General features: G+C 42.7%; 2 protein-coding genes across 7 annotated transcripts in view; one reads left to right on the top strand and one right to left on the bottom strand.

The window, feature by feature from the left end:
* The window catches only part of nfkb2 (nuclear factor of kappa light polypeptide gene enhancer in B-cells 2 (p49/p100)), a 30,910-nt gene extending 26,048 nt beyond the window's left edge, over window positions 1-4,862 (top strand). The window contains exons 19-23 of the mRNA XM_079280689.1: window positions 3,289-3,461; window positions 3,641-3,722; window positions 3,808-3,977; window positions 4,065-4,176; window positions 4,315-4,862. Of these exons, the coding sequence (XP_079136815.1) occupies window positions 3,289-3,461; window positions 3,641-3,722; window positions 3,808-3,977; window positions 4,065-4,176; window positions 4,315-4,388 (611 nt within the window). The 3' untranslated portion in view covers window positions 4,389-4,862. The remainder of the gene's footprint in view (window positions 1-3,288; window positions 3,462-3,640; window positions 3,723-3,807; window positions 3,978-4,064; window positions 4,177-4,314) is intronic.
* Window positions 4,863-6,242: 1,380 nt separating this feature from the next.
* Window positions 6,243-23,712, bottom strand: part of psda (pleckstrin and Sec7 domain containing a) — a 48,888-nt gene continuing 31,418 nt past the window's right edge. For all 6 annotated transcript variants that reach the window (XM_079280695.1, XM_079280693.1, XM_079280692.1 and 3 more), the window contains 10 exons: window positions 23,359-23,471; window positions 22,833-22,891; window positions 20,345-20,434; window positions 14,822-14,865; window positions 14,059-14,246; window positions 12,279-12,349; window positions 10,892-11,049; window positions 10,497-10,641; window positions 10,265-10,408; window positions 6,243-8,830 (listed from right to left, as the gene is read on the bottom strand). In XM_079280695.1, the coding sequence (XP_079136821.1) occupies window positions 8,564-8,830; window positions 10,265-10,408; window positions 10,497-10,641; window positions 10,892-11,049; window positions 12,279-12,349; window positions 14,059-14,246; window positions 14,822-14,865; window positions 20,345-20,434; window positions 22,833-22,891; window positions 23,359-23,471 (1,279 nt within the window). In that variant the 3' untranslated portion in view covers window positions 6,243-8,563. The remainder of the gene's footprint in view (window positions 8,831-10,264; window positions 10,409-10,496; window positions 10,642-10,891; window positions 11,050-12,278; window positions 12,350-14,058; window positions 14,247-14,821; window positions 14,866-20,344; window positions 20,435-22,832; window positions 22,892-23,358; window positions 23,472-23,712) is intronic.

Genomic DNA, 23,712 nt, shown 5'->3' with positions numbered 1-23,712 from the left:
CTTATAACCACGCAGTAAGAATACTCTGTTACAGTAGAAGTACTTATACCACGCAGTAAGAATACTCTGTTACAGTAGAAGTACTAATACCACGCAGTAAGAATACTCTGTTACAGTAGAAGTACTAATACCACGCAGTAAGAATACTCTGTTACAGTAGAAGTACTAATACCACGCAGTAAGAATACTCTGTTACAGTAGAAGTACTAATACCACGCAGTAAGAATACTCTGTTACAGTAGAAGTACTAATACCACGCAGTAAGAATACTCTGTTACAGTAGAAGTACTAATACCACGCAGTAAGAATACTCTGTTACAGTAGAAGTACTAATACCACGCAGTAAGAATACTCTGTTACAGTAGAAGTACTAATACCACGCAGTAAGAATACTCTGTTACAGTAGAAGTACTAATACCACGCAGTAAGAATACTCTGTTACAGTAGAAGTACTAATACCACGCAGTAAGAATACTCTGTTACAGTAGAAGTACTAATACCACGCAGTAAGAATACTCTGTTACAGTAGAAGTACTAATACCACGCAGTAAGAATACTCTGTTACAGTAGAAGTACTAATACCACGCAGTAAGAATACTCTGTTACAGTAGAAGTACTAATACCACGCAGTAAGAATACTCTGTTACAGTAGAAGTACTAATACCACGCAGTAAGAATACTCTGTTACAGTAGAAGTACTAATACCACGCAGTAAGAATACTCTGTTACAGTAGAAGTACTAATACCACGCAGTAAGAATACTCTGTTACAGTAGAAGTACTAATACCACGCAGTAAGAATACTCTGTTACAGTAGAAGTACTAATACCACGCAGTAAGAATACTCTGTTACAGTAGAAGTACTAATACCACGCAGTAAGAATACTCTGTTACAGTAGAAGTACTAATACCACGCAGTAAGAATACTCTGTTACAGTAGAAGTACAAATACCACGCAGTAAGAATACTCTGTTACAGTAGAAGTACTAATACCACGCAGTAAGAATACTCTGTTACAGTAGAAGTACTAATACCACGCAGTAAGAATACTCTGTTACAGTAGAAGTACTAATACCACGCAGTAAGAATACTCTGTTACAGTAGAAGTACTAATACCACGCAGTAAGAATACTCTGTTACAGTAGAAGTACTAATACCACGCAGTAAGAATACTCTGTTACAGTAGAAGTACTAATACCACGCAGTAAGAATACTCTGTTACAGTAGAAGTACTAATACCACGCAGTAAGAATACTCTGTTACAGTAGAAGTACAAATACCACGCAGTAAGAATACTCTGTTACAGTAGAAGTACTAATACCACGCAGTAAGAATACTCTGTTACAGTAGAAGTACTAATACCACGCAGTAAGAATACTCTGTTACAGTAGAAGTACTAATACCACGCAGTAAGAATACTCTGTTTCAGTAGAAGTACTAATACCACGCAGTAAGAATACTCTGTTACAGTAGAAGTACTAATAACACGCAGTAAGAATACTCTGTTACAGTAGAAGTACTAATACCACGCAGTAAGAATACTCTGTTACAGTAGAAGTACTAATACCACGCAGTAAGAATACTCTGTTACAGTAGAAGTACTAATACCACGCAGTAAGAATACTCTGTTACAGTAGAAGTACTAATACCACGCAGTAAGAATACTCTGTTACAGTAGAAGTACTAATACCACGCAGTAAGAATACTCTGTTACAGTAGAAAGTACTAATACCACGCAGTAAGAATACTCTGTTACAGTAGAAGTACTAATACCACGCAGTAAGAATACTCTGTAACAGTAGAAGTACTAATACCACGCAGTAAGAATACTCTGTTACAGTAGAAGTACTAATACCACGCAGTAAGAATACTCTGTTACAGTAGAAGTACTAATACCACGCAGTAAGAATACTCTGTAACAGTAGAAGTACTAATACCACGCAGTAAGAATACTCTGTAACAGTAGAAGTACTAATACCACGCAGTAAGAATACTCTGTTACAGTAGAAGTACTAATACCACGCAGTAAGAATACTCTGTTACAGTAGAAGTACTAATACCACGCAGTAAGAATACTCTGTTACAGTAGAAGTACTAATACCACGCAGTAAGAATACTCTGTTACAGTAGAAGTACTAATACCACGCAGTAAGAATACTCTGTTACAGTAGAAGTACTAATACCACGCAGTAAGAATACTCTGTTACAGTAGAAGTACTAATACCACGCAGTAAGAATACTCTGTTACAGTAGAAGTACTAATACCACGCAGTAAGAATACTCTGTTACAGTAGAAGTACTAATACCACGCAGTAAGAATACTCTGTTACAGTAGAAGTACTAATACCACGCAGTAAGAATACTCTGTTACAGTAGAAGTACTAATACCACGCAGTAAGAATACTCTGTTACAGTAGAAGTACTAATACCACGCAGTAAGAATACTCTGTTACAGTAGAAGTACTAATACCACGCAGTAAGAATACTCTGTTACAGTAGAAGTACTAATACCACGCAGTAAGAATACTCTGTTACAGTAGAAGTACTAATACCACGCAGTAAGAATACTCTGTAACAGTAGAAGTACTAATACCACGCAGTAAGAATACTCTGTTACAGTAGAAGTACTAATACCACGCAGTAAGAATACTCTGTTACAGTAGAAGTACTAATACCACGCAGTAAGAATACTCTGTTACAGTAGAAGTACTAATACCACGCAGTAAGAATACTCTGTTACAGTAGAAGTACTAATACCACGCAGTAAGAATACTCTGTTACAGTAGAAGTACTAATACCACGCAGTAAGAATACTCTGTTACAGTAGAAGTACTAATACCACGCAGTAAGAATACTCTGTTACAGTAGAAGTACTAATACCACGCAGTAAGAATACTCTGTTACAGTAGAAGTACTAATACCACGCAGTAAGAATACTCTGTTACAGTAGAAGTACTAATACCACGCAGTAAGAATACTCTGTTACAGTAGAAGTACTAATACCACGCAGTAAGAATACTCTGTTACAGTAGAAGTACTAATACCACGCAGTAAGAATACTCTGTAACAGTAGAAGTACTAATACCACGCAGTAAGAATACTCTGTTACAGTAGAAGTACTAATACCACGCAGTAAGAATACTCTGTTACAGTATAAGTACTAATACCACGCAGTAAGAATACTCTATCATATATTCTTCACTATTATATGAATAACATTAATATTGATGTTATTATAAACATCTGTAGAAGAAGAACAAAGACAGAAACATACGTCCTGTTTCTTCAGGCGCTGATAAAAACGTGGAGAACGACGAGCCGCTCTTCTTCAGCTCCTCTTCAGATGAAGAGCAGGACGAAGACGAACCAATCACAGAGCGCGAGGCCTGCTCTCAGCCAATCAACCCCCGCAAGAGACCGGCAGGAGGACACACCCCTCTGGACCTGGCCAAGTGCCAAAAGGTAGGTCCTTTCAAATTAAAAGCACAGAACACATTCACACTGGAATCAACCCAGAGACAAAGATGATACTCACCTCCTCACTTCACCGTCTCCTTTCCTCACCTCCTCTTGTCTCGTCTCGTCTCATCCCCTCACCTTGTCTCCTTCCCTCCCCTCCTCTCCTCTCCTCCTCTCCTCAGGTGAGGAACCTGTTGAACTGTGGACAGGGTCAGAGGTCGAGTCTTCACAGCAGTAAGAAGATGAAGCCGAGCAGCAGTGAAGGTTCGTTGTTGATTTTAAACTTAAACTAAAAACTAAACTTCTGAAATAAAGACGTTGACGATGAGACGACCTGTCGGGGTTCCAGAGGTTGAGCCCTCGGGGATGGACGAGGACACGCTGTCCCGGCTGGTGGAGCTGCTGAGTGTCGGAGACGTTCCGTGGAAGAAACTAGCAGAGAAGCTGGGGATGATGACGCTGACTCACCTTTACCTGGACAGTCCCACGCCCTGTCACCAGCTGCTGCAGCACTACCAGGTAACATGCTCCACCCGTCTCACCCGTCTCTGGTGTCTCACCCGTCTCTGGTGTCTCACCCGTCTCACCCGTCTCACCTGTCTCCAGCTGGGTGGAGGTCCAGTAGAAGGTCTGGTTGAAGCTCTTCAGTCTCTCGGTCTGACAGAAGGAGTCCGACTGCTGAGGACCAGCGAGCTACGAGACGACAAACTCAGCACAGGTAACGCAGCCTCTCTGCCTTCATAGAACACATTCATACTTCACATTAAATATTGTAGAAAATATATACATATATATCATGTGTTCCTAAATCTGCAGCCACTTTCACCTCCTTTGTTTATTTTTATTGTCCAATCAGACGCCACGGTCGACAGCGGCTTCGGAAGCCAGCCAATAGAAGAAGAGGAGGAGCCGCCTGTGGCCAATCAGTGACGAGCTGGAAGTACAATCCAGCACGGTCATCTCATCCTGCGGTGGACCGGGACTCTGTGGGGAACCGGGTCTCTGCAGGACTGGACTCTAATGTTGGTCCACACGGACTCAGATTCACAGAAACATTTTACCGTTTCACCATAAAAGGCTGTTATGGTGAAATAAATACAGTTTGAGTTCATGTTTTTAGTTTTGTTTCATATTAACTTATATTTTGTTTTTCTTGTCGTTATGAAATCGTTTATTTCTGTGGTTCTGATCAGCTGTTTAACATTTGATCTGAATTGTTTACAAAGAGTCGTGTCGCCTCGAGCTTCTTCATAGGAAAGTTGTGAGATTTCCAATTTTATGTCTGAACTGGAACGCAGCACGTCAGTTTATTAAATGCTTTCATCTGAAGAACAAATGTTTTAAATGTTATGAAAGACAATAAACAAAACTGGTGTCGTGTTCATATCGAGACAAATAAATGATTTAAGAGCTCGAAATGTTTCCGTGAAATTATTTTCAACGATAAGATCCGTTAGTTGATGAAATGTCTTGATTATAAAAAGTTCTTTGAGAAATTTTAACGAAGTCAAAAATGTGACAATGAAAGTTAAATTACACTTATTGAGTAAAAGTATTTAAATAAATAATTTAATATTTTTATTTTTTATCTGTAATAAACTCGTCAAACATTTTATTGTTTTTTCATAAAAACATTAAGTGAAAGTTATGAAGTCGGTTAATTAAAAATGATTACAAATTGTGATTTTGAGCAATAAATTCAGTGAATGAAATAAACGGTTCATCGAGTCGCAGATCAAAGAGTTTGATTATTTCTACTTATTTTCAGTTTTTACTTCTTAAACAAACTTAAAATGTTTTATTGACGATTAATTATCCTCGTTTCTCCGTGAGTCCAGCAGAGTCCAGAAGTCTAGTCCAGTAGAGTCTAGTAGAGTCCAGTAGAGTCTAGTAGAGTCCAGCAGAGTCTAGAAGTCTAGTCCAGTAGAGTCCAGCAGAGTCTAGAAGTCTAGTCTAGTAGAGTCCAGCAGAGTCCAGTAGAGTCCAGAAGTCTAGTCCAGTAGAGTCCAGAAGTCTAGTCCAGCAGAGTCTAGAAGTCTAGTCCAGTAGAGTCCAGCAGAGTCTAGAAGTCTAGTCTAGTAGAGTCCAGCAGAGTCTAGAAGTCTAGTCCAGTAGAGTCCAGCAGAGTCTAGAAGTCTAGTCTAGTAGAGTCCAGCAGAGTCCAGTAGAGTCCAGAAGTCTAGTCCAGCAGAGTCCAGAAGTCTAGTCCAGTAGAGTCCAGAAGTCTAGTCCAGTAGAGTCTAGTAGAGTCCAGTAGAGTCTAGTAGAGTCCAGCAGAGTCTAGAAGTCTAGTCCAGTAGAGTCCAGCAGAGTCTAGAAGTCTAGTCTAGTAGAGTCCAGCAGAGTCCAGTAGAGTCCAGAAGTCTAGTCCAGTAGAGTCCAGAAGTCTAGTCCAGCAGAGTCTAGAAGTCTAGTCCAGTAGAGTCCAGCAGAGTCTAGAAGTCTAGTCTAGTAGAGTCCAGTAGAGTCCAGAAGTCTAGTCCAGTAGAGTCCAGCAGAGTCCAGAAGTCTAGTCTAGTAGAGTCCAGCAGAGTCCAGAAGTCTAGTCCAGTAGAGTCTAGTAGAGTCCAGCAGAGTCCAATAGAGTCCAGTAGTCTAGTAGAGTCCAGCAGAGTCCAGAAGTCTAGTCCAGTAGAGTCTAGTCCAGTAGTCCAGTAGAGTCCGTCTGTGTTATTCGTGTGTATTCGTGTGTTTCTCAGCCTGGAACTGAAACATGAATTAAGACACTAAAGCCGCCCGTTAATAAAAAGGACTCGGAGACTCTGTGTTTTCACAATGGTTTTATTTGTGCCTCTAAGCCTTCAGAATGATACGAACATGTTTGTGTTTCACTACGACCAAAGGAACGCTCACAGGATGTGGCCGGTGTGCAGCACTAGAGTCTGAATAAATACAGTGGCGGACGGTTCACCGGCTGAACCGATGCTCAGCAGGCGTCTGGATGTGGACGTTTATTTACAGGCGTTGGGACGAAGAGCGTAAAGCGGCCGCGACTTTTAGACGTTTGCACAGAGAGACGAGTTACTGGAGATTAGTTACGCAAAGAGCCGAGTCCTCCGGTGAACGAGGTCTGAGAAGGTTCAGTCAGAGACTCTGGTCTTCAGGGGTGAAGGTCCGGTTCTGAACTTCAAAGAGACTCCGGGACATTTTGAAAGTGGACGTTTGGTCCCAATTTGAAAGCATGATGGGAGTTCACGAGACAAAGACTTTAGTAAAAGACTCCGTGCCATTCATCGGGAATCGAACCTGAGCTGCAGTCAAATAGTCCAAGAAACTCCCAAAGAGAGTCTTTCCTTGACCACAACCTCATGAGGAGGAAGGACGTTAAGGATTCAGAAGGACCGACAGCAGGCGGGCTGCGTCAACACGAAGCAGCAGTTGGACGTTGTTGAACGTGGGTCCAAGTCGCAAGGCATTGTGGGACGGCATCATCTCCTTTAGGAGATAAAAGGAAGCTTTTGAAGAACCTTTTCGTTAGCATGCAGGGAAACTGGTGCCGAGCCGAAGAAGGGAAGAGAAGAAGAGTTTGGTTGTGACCTGAAGCTGAACAGACGGACGGACTATTGAGGTCTCTGGTCCACCGTCCAATCAGAGCCGAGCTCACAGACGACGCCTCTTCAGAGACTTAAAGACTCGTCCAGCAGCTCCTTCTAGATCTTCAGTGTGGTCCGGGTCTGATCCGCCTCCAGACTCCTCAGTCTGTTGGACTGGATGTGGATCTTTAACAGACCTCCCTGGTTTCAGTTCTCTCAGTACCTTTGAAATGTGCAGTTTGAGTCTTTTTAAGAGAACCAACCAAAGCTGGACCAGACTAACTCCTGGAGGACCATCAGTCCAAACCTTCAGAGAGTTGAACCGTTACAGAGGTTCCAGCTGTTTGTGCATCATTTTAAACATTCAGGATTAATGTCAGATTCCAGTTCTCGTCCTCTCTGCTGCCACCTGGTGACCGCTTCCTGTCCTTACATCTGGTTCCTGTTGGATCTCACGATGACCTCACAGGAAGTGAACCAGAGATGACTGAACATTAACATGATGATGTATTATTATAGAGCATATGAACACATCAATGATATGATTCATATTGTTCTGCTTCATGAGTACTTCTCCGTGCTGTTTGGACTCTGATCTCAAACCAGGACACAGACTCTGGAGACCTCGGGGGCAGCAGGAGGAAGGACTGCATTACCCAGAAAGCCCTGCTGTCTGACAGCGGAGCAAGATGGCTGCAGCTCAAGGTGAATGTTTAAGAGAAGAAGAAACATGAAGTGGACGGATTCATTCAGGACGTCATGAAGGAGCAGAGACACAAGAACTGGTCTCCAGGTAACTTATGAGTTACAGACGACGCGATCGAGCTTCTGTCGTACAGAACAATGAAGGATAAAGGTTTCAAATATCACCGTCTAAATGTGCTGAAATGTAATGAAGAACCTTAAAAAATTATTATTATCATCTCATGAGAGTTCATTCTAATGATTCATATTGTTTATTCTATTGATATATAAATATATAATGAACTCAGTGATGCTCAGTCAGTTTCAATGATGAGATAGTGTTCACATAACACAGTACTGCTGTGTGTACTCAGTGTATTACTGTGAGTACACACAGTACTGCTGTACCCCTCCCCCCCTCGGTCACCACGGCAACAGTCCCACTGTATCTGGTCGCCACGGTAACCCGCCCTCCCACTTTGCTGCAGGAGTTCAAAACAAGATCAAAAGTACCGACGAAGTGTTTGAGTCTCATTTAACAAAATAAAAGTCCCCTGACAGGAAAAGAAAAAGCTCTTACTCTGAAACTTTGATGATCGGATGAGAAATCAAACCTTGTTTGTGTTTCAAGTCGTAAAAAACAAATAAAAAAACAACAACAACAACAACAACGCTCTCCGCTCGCCGTCCTCGTAGACGAGCGTCTCATCTCCCACAGACCTCGAACGTCTCGGCTGCAGGAAACTCCCCTGAGCCAATCAGAATGTGACTGAAGAGAAAAGGTTTAAAGGAGGATGTCAGCCTGATACCCATGATGCATCCTGTCCTTCATGTCCTCGCCGCCTTACAGGAAGTGGCACCCACTTCCTGTTTCAGCGGCTCCGGCTGCTAGTTGTTCCCGCCGCCGTTCTTCTTCTTGTTTCCCTCTTGGCCGTCGGTCCTGGAGGACGAGGACGAGGTGGCCCTGAGGCTCTTGGAGGTCTTGGCTCCGCGGGTCTTGTCCTTGTGGGCGGCGTCCTGAGGCAGCGTGGGGCTGGAGTGCGCCCTCTGCAGGCCGCCGTCGTCAAACAGCCGCGACTCGAAGGCCGACAGGTCCTCGTCTCCGCTCGCATGCTTGGCCCGCAGCAGCATGGCGTACGTCCCGTACCGGGTTTTCTGTGGACCGGGACCGAGACGAGACACGTCAGGAAGTCTCTCTTTCATCAAACTTTATTAACAAGAACAAACCTTTAGAAACGAGCGCTGCTCATGAGACGATGCTTTTACTCTCGCCTGTACGAACATCCCATAATATCATTCACGTCTAGATGTTGTCATGTTGAGTGTTGATGGAGATGCTACAATGTTAGCTTAGCATAGCACCGATCAAACCAGACTCCATTCAGTTTGTTTGTCGTCTTGAGGAGAGAAATAACGAACCATGAATTCAGACTTTCACAACTCATCAATGAGACCCACGCAGCTCCTCGGATGTTATGTGAAGAAAGAATGTTCATAATAATTTAGAATCTTTCCAATGAGCCGAACCGTGCGTCTCTCGCAGCGCTGCGTAACTGGCATGGTGTTTGGTGTGAACGCAGCTCAACCTGGAGCTCTGAACCAAGATCAGCGTCTACGTTTAAATCTTCTCCAGTGACCCGTACGCACTGAGCTCAAACATAAACCATCGTCCTGTTCTGAACCTCGGAGGTGAAAGTGAAGACGCTCTAAAGGACTTAAAGGGACAGTAGCGATGCTTGTATCAGGTACTTCTACACAGTCAGTGTACTACTACAGTCGACGGAGCAAAGTAATCAGCGATATTTACTCCGTTCACCTCAGTGTCAGACAGCCCTGAGTCGTCTGAACCTACAGGACGTTCAGACTGAATGTGAAGCTGCTCTTCGATGACCAATCAGACTGATGCACTGACGCTCACGTAATAACTACAGCCGCAGTAATCTGAGATTATAGAACAAGATACGAGTCTCATTAAAATGATCTCGGATCAGCTCGTTCTGCAGTGACCCACCAGGAGTTGTTAGCCCCCACCTCGTCTAGCCCCCCCCCCCCCTCGTCTAGCCCCCCCCCTCTCGCGTCTAGCCCCTCCCTCCCGCGTCTAGCCCCCCCCCCTCTCGCGTATAGCCCCTCCCTCTCGCGTATAGCCCCCCTCCCTCTCGCGTATAGCCCCTCCCTCTCGCGTATAGCCCCCCCCCCCTCGTCTAGCCCCCCCCCCCTCCCGCGTCTAGCCCCTCCCTCCCGCATATAGCCCCTCCCTCTCGCGTATAGCCCCTCCCTCTCGCGTATAACCCCTCCCTCTCGCGTCTAGCCCCTCCCTCTCGCGTCTAGCCCCTCCCTCTCGCGTCTAGCCCCTCCCTCTCGCGTCTAGCCCCTCCCTCTCGCGTCTAGCCCCTCCCTCTCGTGTCTAGCCCCTCCCTCTCGCGTCTAGCCCCTCCCTCTCGTGTCTCTTCTGGTTGTCATGAAGGAGGGACATTGGACTCTGAAGCTGCAGTCTCTTTGCTTCTGTCCTTGTCCGTCTGAATGTCCACTACAGGCCATAACATCCTGTACCGTTACCATGGTTACAGTGAAGGTGTATGTGAAACATACCTCGAACTCGAGGTACTCCTGTCGGAGTTTGTGCTCCTCCGGCTCGCGACCTTTCGCCTTGAGGTCCGGCGTGGAGGCCGTGAGGTCGGCCAGCTCGGAGGAGACCGCCCTGAACCGGTTCTCGTGGGATTTGACTTGCTCCTCCTGTCGGGGGGGACAGACGTGGAGACACTCAACAGACGTGATCACGGACTCTTTACCTGAGGAGGACCTGGAAGGCTGAGGTCTGTACCTGGGACAGCTTGGTGTTGGATCCCCGCAGAAGAGGACGGCTGAACCTCTTCTGGGACCCGATGGCCGCCGGGAACGGGGGGGCGGAAAACATGGCCGCCACCACGTTGATGCGCGTGATCCACGACTGCATCTGTTCTGCATTGCTGGGGGGACAAGGAGGAGACCACAAGGGTCTTCTGGTTTAATGGAGACCTGGTTGTCTTCTGACACAGACAGACAGACAGACAGAGACAGACAGAGACAGAGACAGACACAGACAGACACACAGACAGACAGACAGACACACAGACAGAGACAGACAGAGACAGACAGAGACAGACAGAGACAGACAGAGACAGAGAGAGACAGACAGAGACAGAGACAGACAGACAGACAGAGACAGACAGTCCTTACGGAGCCTGCAGCAGGAAGACTCTCCAGTCGGCCGTCCTCAGGTAGAAGACGTTGGGTCTCTTGCTGTAGTCGGCTGCTCTCATGGCCAGAGAGTGATGGATGGAGACGGCGTTCTTCACGTCCTCCTCCGTTAGCTCGCGCTCCGCACGGAACTCATCCTGTCAGCCAATCACAGAGCGGCGTGATATCAATCAGCCAATTACCTTCAAACCTGCTCCAACACTCACGAAGTCAACTACAAGTCCCAGAAAGCTTTGTTTTCAGGACTAAAACAAAGACCTCTTTATGTTTTCGTTGGTCTTTATATTTCTACAAACCAAATTATTCCGCAAAGATAGAAAGTTCTTCCAGCCGATGATGTCTACAGTGTTACTGCTAGGGTTGGGTATCGTTTGGATTTCTTCCGATACCGGCGCTAAAACAATACTTTTAAAACGATACCGGTGCCTAAACGGTGCCTGAACCGATACTTAAAAAAACGACGATTGACGACATTAAAAGGCAAAAACAATTCTTCAAATTCAACAATATATTAACTGTTAAAGTATACTATAAATATAAATAAATACAAAACACTTCAAACTACAGCTTCAAACGTTTTAACTTCAAACTATGAACAATATGTTAACTGTTAACAGTTTACAGTATACTTAAATAAATATAAATAGACACAAAACACACACTCTGTACACACACTGCAGCTTCAAACTTCAGCAATTATTTTGCAGAAATATGAGCATATTTTCCTTCTCTGGCAAAATACGACACGTCTCCTGGCTCGTCCGGTTGTAATAATACTGAGTGAGGAGCGGAGGACCGAGGCTGCCAGGACGGAGTCATCAGAGTCGTGTCACAAAAGTATTTCAATCGGCTCAGGCACCGAAAGGAAGCACCGAAATCTGCGTTGCGTTTGGGTCCGGTAGATACCGGACGTATAGGAACCGGTGCCATGTTAGTGCCCAAAGCTAATTACTATACTAACTCATCATGTTTTCACAAAAGATGACAAAGATAATTCATTCATAGCCACAGTTTATAGACAGGGCTGAACAAGGATGTTCAAATATAGAAGAAATAATTGAAATATTAAACACAAAACCTAAATGTGTTATATGTAGAAATAAATACAAAATATGTCATTGAAACATGAAAATATTCTATCATGATGTAAAATGGAAGTCCCTGTTTTAGATGATCATGTTTCTTGGTTATGTGGGGAAACGTCTGAGAGTAAAAACAAAGTATGAGGACAGAAAGACTTGTTTGACCCACATGGTGTGTCCTGTTCTCACATCCCATCTGGGACGAACAGTTACAAATAGACACTTGGAGAGGCTGCCATGTATGAAACAGCGGGGCTGCTGGGAAACGCAGTTCAGATGTTTACCTTCTGCAGGTGGAGCACCAGACCCTTCAGCGTCGCGTAGAAAGACTTCCACCCCCGCTTACCCCGAGGAGCTGGGAAAACAAGGCATCATGGGATATATCAGACATCAAGAGATGTGGCTTTAAATGTCCGTCGTCCCGAGCCTCAGAAACGTCAGCTAATATACTGTGTGTATATATATATATATACACATGTGTATATATATATATATACACACACACATGTATGTATATATATACATACATGTGTGTGTATATATATATATATATACACATGTGTATATATATATATATACACATGTGTATATATATATATACACATGTGTATATATATATACACATGTGTATATATATATACACATGTGTATATATATATACACACACACACACATGTATATATATATACACACACACATGTATGTGTATATATATATATATACATATACACACGTATATATACACACACACGTATATATATACACACACACACACACGTATATATATACACACACACACACACACACACATGTATATATATATATATATATATACACACACACACACACACATATACATATATGCATATATACGTATATATATGTATATATATATACATATATATATATATATATATGTGTGTACACATATATATATATATATACATATATATATATACATATATGTGTGTACACATATATATATATATATACATATATATATACATATATGTGTGTACACATATATATATATATATATATATATATATATATATATATATATATATGTGTGTACACATATATATATATATATATATATATATATATATATATATGTGTGTACACATATATATATATATATATATATATATGTACACACATATATATACGTACACACACATATATACGTACACACACATATATACGTACACACACACATATATATACACACACATATATATACACACACGTATATATACACACACACGTATATATACACACACACGTATATATACACACACACACACACACATATATACATACACACATATATACATATATACATACATACACATTATGACTATAGTTGCTTGGTGAAGGTAAATTCAGGTGTCGTCTGTATGATATTATTATAATAATTAATAGTTTTGCTTCTCATGGTAAAGAGATGAGGACCCAGGATGGAGCCTTGGGGAACTCCACACATCATGAGTTCAGATACATATTGTATAAATTCAGACTAAATAGTCCCTGAAGGTAGAGACAGAGCACCCTCCTTTTCTATTGTTCTATCGCCACAACATCAACAAAACACGCTGGTTATGAAGTAGAAGTACAAGTAGAAGTTAAAGTAGAAGAAGAAGTAGAAGTTAAAGTAGAAGAAGTAAAAGAAGAAGAAGAAGAAGTTAAAGTAGAAGAAGTAGAAGAAGTAGAAGAAGTTAAAGTAGAAGAAGTAGAAGTAGTAGAAGTTAAAGTAGAAGAAGAAGTTAAAGTCGAAGAAGTAGAAGTTAAAGTAGAAGAAGAAGTTGAAGAAGTAGAAGAAGTTAAAGTAGAAGAAGAAGTTGAAGAAGTTAAAGTAGAAGAAGAAGAAGTTAAAGTAGAAGAAGTTAAAGTAGAAGTAGAAGAAGTTAAAGTAGAAGAAGAAGTTAAAGTCGAAGAAGAAGTTAAAGTCGAAGAAGTTGAAGAAGTAGAAGAAGTTAAAGTAGAAGAAGAAGAAGTTAAAGTAGAAGAAGTTAAAGTAGAAGTAGAAGCAGACAAAGAAGAGGTAGAAGAAGGTAGACGTACTTCTCTTCCCGTCGGGGTCGGCGTGGACTTTGCGGACCAGGAAGCCGCTCTTGTAGAGTTCTCCGTCGGCCTGCTGGGCGACGCCCACCAGCGGGTTTCCTCCACTGCCCAGTCTCCTCATGGTGTGGGAGGCGGAGTCTGTCCGGACCTCAGCCAGCTCAGACATGGACTTCCTCAACTCCTCATCTCTGAGGAGTGAAACATCAGTTATCATTGTGGTCTGATTAACCTCCGGTTCAACATCTCCTTCCTCACATGGTTAAGTCATGGAAGTTAATAAGTCACCTTTAAAAACCAAATAGCTGCAGAAGATTAAATACCTGAAGAGATGAAAGGCTGAACATGAGGGAGGACAGATGCCTGCGTGTGTGTTTATATATAAGTATATATATATATATATATACACATACACTTATATATATATATATATATATACTTATATATAAACACGCGTGTGTGCGTGTATATATATAAGTATATATATATACACACGCGTGTGTGTTTATATATAAGTATATATATACACGTGTGTGTGTGTGTTTATATATAAGTATATATATACACGTGTGTGTGCGTGTGTATATATGTAAGTATATATTCACGTGTGTGTGTGGGCGTTGGGATGCTGACCTGTAATTACAGCAAGGAAAGAAAGCAGGGAGCGGTTGCCATGGCAACAGCGGCTTGCAGCAGACACACACACACACAGTACAAACACACACACACACACTTCCGATAAAAACAGTCGATGGTTCAAACTCACATGGTCCATTGAAGCTTCTCGTTCTTGATGGCGCTGTAGAGAGTCTGCAGAGACACACAGTCAGTAACGCGTGTGTTGTTTGTACTGTGTGTGTGTTGTTTGTACTGTGTGTGTTGTTTGTACTGTGTGTGTGTGTGTGCTGTTTGTACTGTGCGTGTGTTGGATTGTTGACTTTCCTTTCAACAAACAATTGAGACTTTAATCTGCAGAAATAAACAAACTCTTTTGTGTTCATTCAGAAGATTATTTATCGAATTTATAGTTTAAACTCACTTTCATGTTTTCTGTTATTTGTATTGTAAAGATTTAAATTAATGATTTTATCATTTATATATATATATATATATATATATATATATATATATATTTCATGATTATGTTACAAAGCATCATGGTCTTAAAATAAATAAATAAACACGAACACTTGTGATTTTATATCCGATACTGAAGCTACTGAAGCCCACAGCTCAGTGTGTTCATTCTGAACGTTATGCTGTCTGCACACGGCCCTGCAGCCTCCTGTACTATAACTATACTATAACTGTACTATAACTGCACTATAACTATACTATAACTGCACTATAACTATACTATAACTGCACTATAACTATACTATAACTGCACTATAACTATACTATAACTGCACTATAACTGCACTATAACAGCACTATAACTGTAACTCAGTTTAGTTCCACAGAACATTTAAAAACAGAGCGTTCCACTCGATGCTCCATTAAAGATGCAAAAAGGTGCAAAAGAGGAAATAAACATAATTTAACAGAATTAAAGAAAAGTTGAAGGAAGCGAGGAGTTTGGAGAAACATTTTAAATTAATATTAACTCTTTATTCCTTCTCCCAAATGTATATTTCATTACATTCTTTACTATTTTTCTTATAAACAAATGACAGTTTGAGTCACAGTTCAGATTCTTGATGAACTTTCATTAACAGTAAAATAATCTCCCGTTGATCATACTTTGAGGTATCGGAGGGATTTCACTCTCAATGTGGCACTTTGCAGTTTTAAGCAACCATCAAAGAAACGTCCTGAAGATGTTTCAAAATAAAAGCTCTCAAGCATGGTGGGCTTTTAATGTGAAACAACTAAGGAAGTGTCCAGCTGTGCAGGCAAAATAAATGTTTCAGATCAGATCGGCTTCCATCGATCAAACTATTCAGAGTGAAAATCAGGAGCCGATCGATTGTAGAACCGTTAAAAACACCAACGAAGAAGTGACTCAGTCCTCGTCTGTGAGGATGAATTTAGATTCATTAAGATGTGACATCAGAAAAAGATCAACAACCTCCAGCCGATCACAAGCAAACGTCGGAGCAGAACCAACCGGAAACATTCACACAAAGAACTCTGTTTGTGTCACTTCTGCTGTTCAGCTGCTGACAATGAAACTCAACACTTTGTGTTGTTTCACACAAAGAAATGAAGAATAAGTTTGATGAGATTAGAATCAGATGTGATGACATTTACAATCTCAGTGTGGACATTATCTTTTCCTTTCCTTGTACTTTTATTGTGAAACTTTTGCAGGCAAAGTTGAGTTCTCATCTACGTCTTAACACTTCCTGCACAAATGTTTCACAAAGTAAGTGATTCAAAAGCAGGACAGGATAATGACATATGAGGAAGTGATGAGATGTTAAGATGACATGAACAGTCCTTCAGCAGCTCTACACATTCCTTACGCTTTTATTGTGAAACTTTTGCCCTTCGGACAGTCATTCCCTTTTCTTTGGCTTTTGTTGTGAAAAACCTGCATGTAAAGTTGAAGTTAATTGAAAAAGCATAAACAGAAGTAGAGACGAACTTGAAATAACTAGCGAATAAAAACTGTTTTGTGAAACGGAGGAGGTGTTTTGAGTGCGATGTGAAGGTATGCACCATGTGACGCATGGTGACAGTAGGACTCGCTGTAGGCATCATGTGGTGTGAAACGTGTCTGGAACCCTTATGTTCTCTGAAGAACGTTGGCTTCTCTTTGTGTCTAAAGCTCAGCTTCTGTAAATGAAAACGAATGCATTGAGAGAAACCAGCTCCAGGTTCTACCTTCTTCTTGCGGCTCTGCCGGTGCTGCTGTCCGTCCTGGGTTTTCCCCAGCAGGTCTGGGAAGGCCAGCGGTTTGAGTGAGCGGGAGCGGGGGGTTCTAGGATACCTGAACGGGTCCGTGTCCCTGGAGTCCCGGCCGCTCCGGACCGAGCAGAGCGACCGCGACCGCATGCGGCCCGACGAGTGGATGCTGTTGACGCCAATCATCTCAGAATCCGAACCGAAATCCGACTGAACTTCAGGAAAAAAACAGCGACTCCAGCGAGAAGAAGACGAAGAAGAAGAAGAACTTGTAAATGAAGCAGTCTGATGGTTCTGGTTCTGGACTGACGGCGTCCTCAGTGGAGCTGCTGCATTATGGATCCCGCTCTACTCATCATGCATCAAACAGCAGCGCTTCATGCGGCTTCAGGACGTTTCAATGAATCGTGTGTAATAATGTGTTGACATTAATCTGCTGTGAGATTTGTCCTCAAGGGATGAAGTCGTATTTTAGCAACTTTTGATCAAATCTAAATACAGTTAAATTATAAATTTAAAATAAAGATGAATTAAATCTTACGCTGACCAACAGTCAGGAATGTAAAGATGAAAGAAAAAAATGATCTAAAAGACGTTTTGTTTTAAATTATGTATATTTTTCGTTGTCAACTTCCTGTTCGCTTCACGTGAAACAAGTGTCTGTGTGTGTGTGTGTGTGTGTGTGTGTCTCTCTGTGTGTGTGTGTAGGTCTGTGTGTGTGTGTGTGTAGGTCTGTGTGTGTGTGTGTAGGTCTGTGTGTGTGTGTAGATCTGTGTGTGTGTAGGTCTCTGTGTGTGTGTGTAGGTCTCTGTGTGTGTGTGTGTAGGTCTCTCTCTGTGTGTGTGTGTGTGTAGGTCTCTCTGTGTGTGTGTGTGTGTGTAGGTCTGTGTGTGTGTGTGTGTGTGGAGGTCTCTGTGTGTGTGTGTGTGTCTCTCTGTGTGTGTGTGTGTAGGTCTCTGTGTGTGTGTGTGTGTGTGTGTGTGTGTGTGTCTCTGTGTGTGTGTGTGTAGGTCTCTGTGTGTGTGTGTGTGTGTGTGTGTGTAGGTCTGTCTCTGTGTGTGTGTGTAGGTCTCTGTGTGTGTGTGTAGGTCTGTGTGTAGGTCTGTGTGTGTGTGTGTGTAGGTCTCTCTGTGTGTGTGTGTGTGTGTGTGTGTAGGTCTCTCTGTGTGTGTGCGTGTAGGTCTCTCTGTGTGTGTGTGTAGGTCTCTCTGTGTGTGTGTGTGTAGGTCTCTCTGTGTGTGTGTGTGTAGGTCTCTCTGTGTGTGTGTGTGTGTAGGTCTCTCTGTGTGTGTGTGTGTAGGTCTCTCTGTGTGTGTGTGTGTAGGTCTCTCTGTGTGTGTGTGTGTGTGTAGGTCTCTGTGTGTGTGTGTGTGTCTCTGTCTGTGTGTGTGTGTGTGTGTGTGTGTGTGTGTGTGTGTAATCCCTCGCTAACTGTTCAGAAGCAGTGATGCGTATTTCATCCGCTCACACTCCTGCAGGAAAAAACAGCTGAAAACAAAACAAACCAGAACTCGATCTTCTTCTTCTGCAGTTTCTCCAGAAATGTGAGTTTTTAAATTGTGTGTTGAACGCAGGCGGAGGAGGAGAATCCCTGAACTGCAACATAGAAAGCTGCGTGACGGAGGAAACGCATCGGCAGCATCGACCAAAACATTCACCACGAAGAGCAGAGCGACGGGGAGGCAGGGGCAGAGAGAGCCCACCCACACATGGAGGGGGGAGAGAGAGAGAGAACCCCCAAACCTGACGTCAGCTTCCTCCTGGAGACGCCACAACCCAGTGGAGATGGAGGGATGAAGGAGGTGGAGGGAGAAGAGAGGTGTGAGCTGATGGGGGAGAGGAAAAAGAGGAGAGTTTCTCCTGTTGGACTCTGGGTACCAAAAAAATCCTCCTCAGATGTTGATCTCTTCGTCCTCCAACTTCATTCTTCTTCTTCTCCTCTTTTGCTTGTTGTCGTCTTCGTCCTGCAGGAGAATCCCTCCGTCAGGTGAGCTCACTCCTCCTCTTCGTTTATTCCTCCTCCTCCTCTTCTCTCTGCTGAGACTCTGAACTGTTGAGGAGCGATGCCCTCCCTCCCCTCTCTCTCTCTTTTTTCCCTCGCTCTCTCAATGCGCATTTTCTCTCAGCAGCAGCCAATGAGAGCGCAGGGACGAGCGCTTTGGCCCGCCCCCCCTCCTCCTGCTGTCAATCAGGGAGGATCACAGAGCTGAATCAGAGACGTTCAGCAGAAAGACCCAGAAATATTTTAATCATGACTCAGCAATATCTGAATGACGACATATTTAAGTTAAATCCATAACTTAATATAATAATGCTGTTTTATTTCAGCTTTGTTTAAACAGGTACATTTCATATGTTGAGACAGTAAAAGACCGTTTACACAATAAAATGTCATTTATATCTAATATTTTACACTCTCCTGCCTATATTTAATTCATGTATTTTATTTTCCTGTATGTGTATTTTTTTACATTTTAAATTATATTTACTAAATTTACATTTTACTTTACTGCCAAATGAGTGAGGCAATGTGGCCTACATGGCAAGCAAATGTAGGCCACATGTCAGTATCGGCGACATAAATAACATAAAATCAGACATTTTGACTCAATGCATATGGTCGAGGCCATTTAGTCCAAATGGCCGAGACCATATGTCAGAAATGTCCCAAATGACAGTGAGACATTTGGGATGTATTCTGCTATTCATCCGGGGGACATGCACTGACTGTCACCCAGGGAACGAGGCTCAAAATCGGATAGAATACAGGTCCAGGTCCTCCGAGGTCGGACATTCGGGATGTTGTTTCGTCACAATGAGATTATTCGGAGACGGTTCAAGTGTAGGACAGCACAGAAGGCCCAGGTATAAAAGACACGGCCCGCCACTGACACACACACACACACACACACACACAGAGTTAGAGATGATGATGATGATGGAGGAGGTAAAGAAGTGACGCAGATTCATGTTGATCGCTCTGAGGCTGAGATGGAAACAAACGAGTGGCGAGAGAGAGACGCCCACACATACATGCACACAAACACACACACACACACACACGGCTATAAAGAGTGAAATATATTGCGTCTCCCTTTTTAATTTTTCTGCTCCGACAATCACAAGCATCCGTGTGTGTTGTATACACGTGTGTGTGTGTGTAAAGGTGTGTGTGTGTGTAAAGGTGCATGTGTGTGTGTGTGTGTGTGTGTAAAGGTGCGTGTGTGTGTGTGTAAAGGTGTGTGTGTGTAAAGGTGTGTGTGTGTGTGTGTGTAAAGGTGCGTGTGTGTGTGTGTGTAAAGGTGTGTGTGTGTGTGTGTGTAAAAGTGTGTGTGTGTGTGTGTGTAAAGGTGTGTGTGTGTAAAAGTGCATGTGTGTGTGTGTGTGTGTGTAAAGGTGTGTGTGTGTGTGTGTAAAGGTGTGTGTGTGTCAGCCGTACCTTCAGCAGATCTTTGGGGAAGTCTTTTCCATCGTTGAGACCCTCCAGGTTGGTGATGAACTGACTGCAGGACATCCTCTTCCCCACGTTCTACACGCACGCACGCACGCACACACACACACACAATTTAGTTTTGTTTCATTATTGCATTTCTATAAAGTTGGGGAGAAACGACAGACATAATAATAAGGTGAAAAAACTTTGTCTCTGTCTTAACCCCTAAAGCCTACATTTCCCATAATGCCACTCCTCCTGCCTGGGACCCAGGTCTGTGAGCCAATAGGAGGTCGCCTCTGTATTTACAAATATCCAACTACACCTCAGAGGTACATGTAGTACTTTATACTGTACTACGTCTCAGAGGTACATGTAGTACTTTATACTGTACTACATCTCAGAGGTACATGTAGTACTTTATACTGTACTACATCTCAGAGGTACATGTAGTACTTTATACTGTACTACATCTCAGAGGTACATGTAGTACTTTATACTGAACTACATCTCAGAGGTACATGTAGTACTTTATACTGTACTACATCTCAGAGGTACATGTAGTACTTTATACTGTAGACAGGTTGAATGCAGTACTTTCACTGATTGAATGTAAAGTGTTGAATAAACGTCTCATTATGTAGAAACTGACTCATGGCTGCTGCTCAGCGTGTGATTGGACAGCTTGTGGGCAGAAGTCACCGTCACCTCGGGGGGGCTCGCTGTGCAGAGTTCACACTGAGATGCAACTCACAGTAATTATCACCAAAAACTGAGCTAATCTCCATGACAACAGAGTAAACTCCATCTGCTGAGGGAGAACCATGATGAGTGGTAGAGAGCTCTGGAAATAAGGCCCAACAGTGGCAGCTATGAAATGTGAATATTAGACAATTGTAATCTTAGTTTTGACTTTTAATTTACCAGTAGAGAATTTACTAAAAACATTTTAGATGTTATTGGCAAGCCTCTTGATTTCAAACATTTAGGTTCTCTGGATATCTGATGCGTATGATCAATATAATTAATATCAATAGTAGTGCTGGGCAACGATTAAAATATTTAATCGTGATTAATCTCATTGTTACGGCACAGTTCAATCATGAATTATAAAGTAGTGTATTGTGCACTTTTATTTTGAAAGTACTGCTATATGAACAAAGGGGCAATAACATTTGGTTCACGAGCTGCAGGCAGCATGTTTCATACTTAATGTGAATATAGTTCATACTTTGTTGGCATCTTATTCTGAAAACCGGATGTTGGTCTGAAGAAACCGGATGTTGTCTGACGTTAATGTTTCCGCTAACTTTCAAAGTCCTTCGCTCCCGATCTGTGCGTTTCAATGCGTTTACGGTGAATGTCAGCGTAGAGGTGCACTAACATGTGAGTGTGTGTGACTTTACCGCAACTGACTACAGGATGTTTGCTGCCTTTGATCCCACTGTTCTTGTCATCCTCTTGTTGTTATGTATATGTATCGTCTCTTGTCTTTCAATTTTTAAAAAAGATTAAAAAAAAAAAAATGTTTTAAATGCGTTAACGCGCGATAACATAATTGTCGGCGTTAATTAATTCACGCGTTAACTTGCCCAGCACTAATCAATAGTTATTAATACAGTTCCAATGCTATACATACGTGCTTGTGAGGACATGCTTTTGGTTGGTTTTCAGATTACTTGTCAGTTAGAACACGATGCGTTTAGTTTGTTGGGTCTTTGCTGGTGCTCCCCAGGGCTCCATACTGGGACCACTGCTGCTCTCCATATATATCAAAAATATTGTGATTGTTTGTCATTGCTGCATTAAATCTTTATGCAGATGACTCAGTTCTATAGCTCACCATCTTCAGCAGTAGAACACCTTGAATTCTACTGCAGTCTGCCTTAAATCAGCCTCTTTTAACTCAACTTAAGTTGTTAAATGTAGCTTTATTTATATTTTCAAATGACAAAAAGATAATCATCTAATCTACCTTAACATCTCAACTGTTCAAGGGGTTCAAACTCAAATATAAACTTGTTTTTCAAATCACACATTGAAAACCAAACTGAAACTTAAATGAGGTTTCTTTTTTAGAAACAAATCACGTTTCTCCCGCCGTTCAAGTACAATTAGTTTTACCTTTATTGGATTCCGGTGCTTATGAATGTACCTGAATGTGCCTAAAGGTGTTGGATACTGTATAACATTGTGCTTTATGTTTATGTTTGTGATGGTAAATCTTGTATTCTCTGTAAATCGCGACCAATAGTCCATCTCTTTCACATCGGTTGGCTGGTTCCTTCTTATCTGCACATACCGATGTTCTACACGTTGGTTGTATGAAATACGCTGTAATAATGTACAGAAGAGCAAAACTATAACAATAAGAGCTGTAATGCACCATCATTAAGAGGACAGAGTGGATCTGGGGAGCTGCTTCATTCGACCGTATAAGGAGTTCCTGTTCCTGACTCACTGGCAGAATAAACATTGATATTTAATCACTCACGTTTCCATGAAGGTCTGAGTTCAGCAACATGACGGCACACGTCAGAGTGTGGACGCTGTCTGAGAGCCAGGGAGACAGAGGGGAGACAGGTTAGAGACGGGGGAGACCGGTTAGAGACGGGGGAGACCGGTTAGAGACGGGTGAGACAGGTTAGCGACGGGGAGACAGGTTAGAGACGGGGAGGCAGGTTAGAGACGGGGAGACGGGTTAGAGACGGGGAGACAGGTTAGAGACGGGTTAGAGACGGGCGAGGCGGGTTAGAGACGGGTTGGAGACGGGCGAGGCGGGTTAGAGACGGGTTGGAGACGGGGGTGGCGGGTTAGAGACGGGGGAGGCGGGTTAGAGGCGGGTTAGAGACGGGGGAGGCGGGTTAGAGACGGGGGAGGCCGGTTAGAGACGGGTTAGAGACGGGGGAGGCGGGTTAGAGACGGGGGGGACAGGTTAGAGACGGGGGGGACGGGTTAGAGACGGGGGGGCGGGTTAGAGGCAGGTTAGAGACGGGGAGACCGGTTAGAGACGGACAGACCTTCAGTGGGGACAGTCTCTGGGTTGCTCTGTCTGTATCTCCTGGAGAACTGAGCGAGGACTCTCTCTCTCTCCTGAGTTTCTCCCATCAGAGCGAACTGACTCAGAAACGTCCTGCAGACACAAACCCTTACTCATCATGATGCACCCTGGGAATCGTAGTTGGCTTCCTGTAGCTGTGGACTTTTTTTTCATCACAGTAGCAACACAGTTGTAGAGTTTGACAGGAAAACTACAGGATTAAAACAAGACTATGACTTAAGTCATTGTATTTTATACACATTGAAACATGCTGAGGTGATTTCTGGCGGTTTTATTCAGTGTTTGTTTGCGCCGACATCTTAACATCGTAATG

The sequence above is a fragment of the Melanostigma gelatinosum genome, assembly GCF_949748355.1.
Source record: "Melanostigma gelatinosum genome assembly, chromosome: 12".
Classification (NCBI taxonomy): Eukaryota; Metazoa; Chordata; class Actinopteri; order Perciformes; family Zoarcidae; genus Melanostigma; species Melanostigma gelatinosum.
The sequence above is the reverse complement of the archived record's forward strand: the minus strand, read 5'-3'. Positions and strand labels throughout refer to the sequence as shown.